The 7,074-nt window shown below is 47.3% G+C and overlaps 1 protein-coding gene across 1 annotated transcript in view; it reads right to left on the bottom strand.

Annotated features, from left to right (window-relative positions):
* The window catches only part of FOXD1 (forkhead box D1), a 7,373-nt gene extending 3,463 nt beyond the window's left edge, over nt 1-3,910 (bottom strand). Inside the window, exons 1-5 of the mRNA XM_011959363.1 lie at nt 3,764-3,910; nt 3,616-3,691; nt 2,981-3,422; nt 795-945; nt 33-590 (exon numbers count right to left, since the gene is read on the bottom strand). Coding sequence (XP_011814753.1) covers nt 33-590; nt 795-945; nt 2,981-3,422; nt 3,616-3,691; nt 3,764-3,910 — 1,374 coding nt within the window. The remainder of the gene's footprint in view (nt 1-32; nt 591-794; nt 946-2,980; nt 3,423-3,615; nt 3,692-3,763) is intronic.
* Nucleotides 3,911-7,074: the final 3,164 nt, after the last annotated feature.

Here is a 7,074-nt window from a genome sequence, read left to right as displayed (position 1 = left end):
TCCTCGTCGTCTTCGTCCTCGCCCTCCCCCACCACGTCGATGTCTGTTTCCTCGGCGAGGCCGGAGGCATCGGACATCTCAGTGCTCAGGGTCATAGCTGTGGCGCGGCGGCGGTGGGGCGGCGCATGGGGTCGCCGGGCTCCGGGTTCCCTCTGCGCCCCAGCCCTGGTCCGGGGCGGCAGGCCCGGCCGGGGGGCGCCACGCTGGGGGTGCTGCGACTGCGGCTGCCGGAGCTGCGCCGGGGCTGCTGGGTGGCGGCGGAGTCTCGCGCGCAGACTTTGTAACTCCTGCGCCGCCGCGGATGCTGCGCTCCCTGGGCTCCGCTCGCGTCGGTCCCGGGGGGAGCACTTGACCTTCTCCTCTCGGAGCAGCTTTTGCCCAGTCGGTTGAGGAGGGGGTGGCGGGGCCCGGGCGGGCGAATCCGAATGCCAGGCGCCCAAGAACGTGCGGGACGGGTGAGAGTCTAGGAACAGAGCTCGGCGAGGCCAGGGCTGAGTCCAGGAGAGGGCGGACCTTCCTCGGCTTATAGCAGAAGGGGGCCTGTCACATGGTGTGCACGTCAGAGCGCTGCCGAGGGAAGGAAAGAAAGCCTAGGAAATCAGCTCTGTTCGGGAGAGAAAATTCACCCGTAGGAGGGAGGCAGCAGCTGAGAAGAGTTGGGAGGAGAGGGGACCTCACTATTTCCTGCCAAAGGGGCTGATGCCCGAATTACCTGGCGTTCTGCACCGAGGGCCGCTGCACGAGTTAGACTTCTCAGCCTCCTCAATTAGTCCTCCCTAACCTCAGCAGCCCACCCGCGACACTCTGGTTTGACCCCTCGACAGCCTGTAGGAGCCGTCCAGCCAGGGGATAACCACCCCACTCTCTGACGTGGTCCCTGGGGTACGCTCTGGGGTCTGTTCGTGTCCAACTCCCCCAGATGGGGCGAGCGGCTCCCCATTGGATCTGATGAGAAGCCCCCCAATTTAAGCACGATAATAATAGTTTATTGACCCCTTAGCCTATTCTCTTAGGTCTTACTCCAAAGACGTTTGTTTTCCACCATCTGTTAATAAAATTGCTGTGAGACTGGCGTTTTAGTCACTTCCCTGCAATTGAATGCCCCAGAGACTTGACAGTTAAACTAAGCCACTCTAATGAGACGATCTGACAAATGTCATGGGAATAAAGAACATAATAATTGAATTCGGAAAAGAAATAGAAAACTTTAGTGAAAACCCAAATACACGCACAAAAATTGCACCTAGAAACTACTAAAAAGTTCGACCAACCTGGCCAACATGGTGAAACTCCGTCTCTACTAAAAATACAAAAAAATTGGTAGGTGGCGCCTGTAATCCCGGCTACTCAGGAGGCGGAGGCAGAGAATCGCTTGAACCTGGGATGCGGAGGTTGCACTGAGCCGAGATTGTGCCACTGCACTCCAGCCTGGGCAGCAAGATCGAAACTCCGCCTCAAAAAAAAAAAGAGAAAAAGAAAAAAAGAAAAAAACGTTCGTTCATAATGGGGCGATGTAGTTCTCAGTAGGAGGAACATTCTAGTCAGCACTTTTCATAGTAATCTCAAAATACTTAAATTACAGAACATATACATATTTCTACTGAGTCTTTTTAAATAGAAACTATAATGATAGATGACTTTAAGATAAACTTTAAAAATGTGTTTTTGGAAAATCCTTAAATATTGTTAATACTTTCTGGTGAAATGAAGATTTTTTTATGAGATTCAAGTTCCGCTCAATTCAGTTTTCTTTTCAGGTGACAAGATAGTGGAAATAATTAAGATATGCTCTTTTAAATATATCTTTATCACCAACTCAAACGAGCTATTTTGGCTAGTGGGAAAATCCTAATAGTTTGTTGAATTCACATTCACTTATTTGTGCATTTCCTAAAATGCTTCTATTTCAAAGAGGGGAGCTTGCCCCAAAAGTTTAGCTTTCTGATTAAAATGACCTCTTGACAAGAACTGAATCAAAATTCAATGTCGTTCTGTAGGAACAGCCATCAGCTGCCATTGTGTATATCATTTTATCGACCAAGTACTTTTCACATTTTGAAACGTGTCATTACTACCTCTATCAATCACAGAGCCTCAAAAATAAACTGTTTCCTCATCTAAAGACCTCTATTAAAATCGAGTTTTTGTTGCTGAGGACTGCTACCACCAGTTACATTTACACATGACCCATAAAGGCTATCATAGGTCTTTGAACAATCTATGAGAAAGCCTCGACGTTCTAAATAAATTGTTTTTCATTGACTCTCGTTTGATATATGACTGAACCATTTAATTACTGTCATAGGCTGAGCATTAACCTGAGCCAACATTAATCAGCACTATTAATCAGGCATCACATTTCTTTGTTGATGCAGCCAGGAGTCCCTTACCAAGGGGTTCACTTTTACATTGGAAAGTTTAAGTTTTATAAGTATTCAGTCGATATCTAAATAAACACCATGACTTTCGCAGCACTGAGGGTTGGTGTGTGGCGAAGTTATTCAAAGATGAAACAGAGAGGAAGAATTTGTTCGCAGACCATTAATTACTTTCGGTGACCGGTTATAGCCAACATTACGCTCATGGCACGAGAGACTGCATTCGTTTGTAACTTTGTCCGCAAGTTCCTCCCCCAAAGGGTTAAGAGGCTCTTCCCTGGAAACGTTTGCAAAATGTGGCGAATTATCTCCTGGCCACTCCGGGGAAAGTGTTAGGACTTACTGAAGGTCAGAGTGGAAGATCACCCCAGAGGGACCGCTGCAGAGACGGAGAAGTGTCACTAAGATTTAGGCGAGCTTTACTGAAGCCCCACATTTGGATGTGACCACTTGTTTTGTTTGCTTAGTTAAGCTCCATGTTTGTATGCAACCTTTAGTTCCGCGGTCGCGAAATTCCCCGAGCGCGGAAACCCAAGCGATTCACGTCTTGCGCGACCCCCTTGTCTCTCCCGTCGTCCCCCACCCCGGGCCTCCCTCCCTACAGCGCTCCCAGCATTCGGCCCCAGCCGGTAACTCTCCCCCGGCTCCCCGCCCCCAAGCTGATACAAGCGACCAAAACCTTTCCCAGCGGCGAGCCGCGTCCCGCGCAACCCGCTCGCGTGGACACGGAAAGTGGCTGGGCGCGGGTCACAGGTGGTGCCTGCGTGGGGCAGAGCTGCCCCCTGGCGGCGGTGCTGCGACCTGCGGGCCCTCGCGCCCGGGCCGGGAACTCCCTGGGAGCTCCGCCAGCGCCGGGAACTCGCCCAGCAGCCTGCGTTTCTCGAGTGTAGGCAGCCCGCTCCCGGGCGTCCCTGCCACTGGCTGCGGGCTGCCGGGACTGGGTGGGAGTGGAGGCAGGTCCTTGGACTGCAGGCTTCGGCTTTTTCACCCCCCGCGAGCGGTTTGGGCGCTCCAGGAGCCCCCGCGCGGGGGTCACATGGATTACTTTCGGTGAGAACAGGAGAGGTTGCGCTACCCTGGGAAAGGTTCTCTGCCTCCGCTCTTTGTCCTTTGCCCCTGACCATGAGCGCCCCAGGCCCAGGGACCTCCTTCGGCGGATGAGGGCTGGCAGAGACCTGGGAGCTCAGACTTACCGGGCAGGATCCTAGGCTATTCCTTGTGCATCCCAGGATTTTACCCATGAACGTGAATATGAACGTGTTTTCAACCCTGGCGATATCCCCGGCGCTTCGACCCTCCTTTGAAGAGTCATCCTAGAAGGTATTGAGATACTGTTTGTGCCTGTCACTCTGAGCCCTTTACAGGGCTCAGAGTGACAGGTTTACACAGGCAGACGAAAACGCGAGTCCCTGGTCTGAGGGTGCTCCGTCCCGTGGGTAACCAGGTTGGTAGTTACTCTGCGCGATGATGAGGTCCTCCTGAGCGCCCCCACGAAAGGGAGGGATGCCGGGAGTCGCTGCCCCAGGGCCCATTCAGCCTTCGCTGTCCTTCCTCGGGGCTACAGGCATTTCCATTCCTGTTAAACTCAAGTGTCTGGGGGCCAAAACCTGGGCTCTGAGTTGTTTATTGCTTACTTGGCTAGTAGGGGGAGGGGCGAGTAGGGTTGTAAAATATACGTAATTTACCATTTTAACCATTTTAAGTGTACAGTTTAGAGGCACCAAGTACATTCACATTGTTGTGCAACTATTACCACTACCCACTTCCAGAACTTTTCCATCATCCCAAACTGAAATTTTGTACCCATTAAAAAGTAACTCCCCATTTCCCCAACCATCCTTCTACACCCCCCAACCTTTCGCCAGACCCTGGCAACCACTATTCTACTTTCTGTCTCTATGAATTTATCTACTCTAGGTACATCATCTGAGTGGAATCCTAATCACATTTGTCCCTTGTGTCTGGCTTTTTTCTCTTAGCATAATGTCTTTAAGGGTCATCCTTGTGGAAGCATGTATCAAAATATCTTCTTTTTACGGCTGAATATGTTCCATTGAATGTATATGCCCCATTTTGTTTATCCATCCACCCATCCATCCATCCATCCAGTGGTGGACATTTGGGTTGCTTCTCTTTTTCTGTTAGTTTTTGACTCACTTAGCTCTTAGCTAAGTGAGCTCTTTAGCTCACTTAGCTCTTTGTCTACTCTGCATGCAGTAGACACTGATAAAATGTTTGATATATTCATTTTCCTGTATCTTTTTCACCCCAGAAACCCTCAAAGGAAGCCCATTGTCCTAACAGAGCACACACATTGGTGAAGTGAGGGGGAAGATGTCTGCTGACAGAACAACATAAGGGGGACTCACCCTTCTGGATTTGAAACCTCAACTTGTTCACAATTTTGAAACTTTCAGGTTCAGACTCTGCAGATCACCTTCAGTAAAAAGGCATGAGTCGAGACTCCTCCACAATTAGTTCTGGACAAAATTGTGATCATCCCCACGCCCACCCCATGCTTTTACACCCTTATTCCCCCTCCTTACCTGTCCTGCTCCTTGGGACCCCCAAGGTGATCTAAACTTTTTCTCTGGCTGTCTAGGGCGCCACTACGGCCTTCTCCTGTAGTGTAACATTACCTGCCACTCGTGCTGGTTCCCATGTGCCAAGCTAATTTCAACAACGGGTGAAGTGGACATCTCCATGTGATGACTGAGGAGATAGGTTCTGGATGTTGCTACTAAGCCTCATGGAGGCAGCCAAGACAGAGCAGAGCCTTCCATCCTCCTGTTCCAGGTTGGTAGCCTCTCCCAAGGCAGGACTCCATCGGCCAGGCTCTTTCCACCCCCACCCTGCTTCTTCAAGCCAGCTCTTACTTGGTCTGGCAATAAGTCTGGGTAAGCTGCTATTGACTGACGGTGTTTGGTGCCTTTCCCAAGAGTGGGTACATTTTAACCTGGGCATCCTCTTGATACCGCCTTAATCAAGGTTCCAGTGGTGGGTCTTTTATAGAGAGTGTGGTTGGGAGGTGAGATTCCTTTGTGAAGAAGATATTTTAGTGGTCTCTAGGTCCCACTAGGCAGCTTATCCTTGCCTGACAATTCCTTAAACAAGCATTTCATGGCCTGAGCAGGACTCAGACATCCTCAAGAATTCAGAATGTCAGCAAAAGTCCAAATCTGTGTTTTATAACGCCAAAATTATTTACATGGACTCAGGAATTTTCCTTACATTGTTAACCTGGACTGGTCCTCCCATCCTAACACATGCCCACACACAAACTTATTTAGCTCCTCATCTCAGTGGTTTGTAGTGGCACGTGTTTAGATTTTGAACCCCAAAGTCAAAAGCTCATAAAGTATTTTGTATCATGAATTCAACTGAAAAATACACATATTTCCATTCCAGAGAGGACTCCTCGTGTTGGGGGCTACATTCAACACCAGACTCTCCAGAGTACATCTTTGCAGCTCTATAAACTTCTGGTATTTGTTCACATTGTCTAGTAATTTCCTGGAAATAGACTTAGTATTTTTAGTTTCAAGAAGAATTGAAAAATAATATTGCTGTTCTAGAAGAAGACATTTATTTATTTTGCCTTTGTGTTTCACCCAGAGGTTGGCTGTGCAGACAAATCTCTCTGCTTGAGAAGGACAGGGCTCTCTAAAGTGATTCTAGGGATGCAGCTGTCTACAAGTCACATGGAAAATGAAAAGTATGTTTATGAGGCCATGAGAAAACCTTGTCATAAGTTGTAATTTTGTGTGTGTATTTAAAATGTATTTGGTGACCAGCCTTTTCTATAACACACACATGCACACACACACTCCTTATTGCCTGATGTCCAGGCTTAAACTGAGACTGAACTATCACCTCTCTGTTATGCATATGCAAACACACTGAAACCTCATTGTCTACACTCAGTGTGGCACTTCACCTGATTCCACCATCAGGCTGCAAGTCAGAGGTTACGGTCAAGTATATACACCCCTTTGCAGAAGGCATTCTCAATAGCTTCCACTAGAGGCACGTGTGAGCACCTTTGCTAGAAAGCTTTGGTTGGCTAGCCTTCCAGAGCAGAGAAAACTGGGAATGGCCTGAACCCAAAATTTACAGAAAAGTAAATACAAACAATGAATGATCAATACTAATCAGAGAGATGCAAAATAGGAAACAGAAAACTCTATCAAATTAGCAAATTACGTGAGGATGATGAACATGATGGTAGGAACTCAATTACACACTGCCTGTGGAACTGTAAAGTTGTACAAATCTTTCAGCAAACAATGTGGCAAAACAGAGCTTGGATCTTAGTGTCTGTTCCCTTGAATCCATTCATTCTAGATTCTATTTTATGGAAATAACCAGAAATATGAGTAAATATTTATGTACAAACTGTTTGTTGCAGTTACTTTTTTAAGAAGCAAAAACATTCTAAATGCTCGGGATTAAATATATTATTCTTATGATGGAATATTTTGCAATCATTAAAGCAAGGTCTGTAAACAGTTTTAATAACTTGAGAAAATCTTAAAGTTAAGAGAAAGGTTCAGATAGAAAATTACATACAGTATTTTCTCAATAATATAATGTACTAAACATGCAAATAGAAGGACTGGAAGAAAATACAATAAAATGTCAATTGGTTAACTCTGGGTGAAATTATGGGTGGTTTTTATTTTGTTATTTATATTGT

The sequence above is a fragment of the Colobus angolensis genome, unplaced genomic scaffold (assembly GCF_000951035.1).
Source record: "Colobus angolensis palliatus isolate OR3802 unplaced genomic scaffold, Cang.pa_1.0 Scaffold49, whole genome shotgun sequence".
Taxonomy (NCBI): Eukaryota; Metazoa; Chordata; class Mammalia; order Primates; family Cercopithecidae; genus Colobus; species Colobus angolensis.
This window is presented reverse-complemented; position numbering and strand designations above follow the sequence as displayed.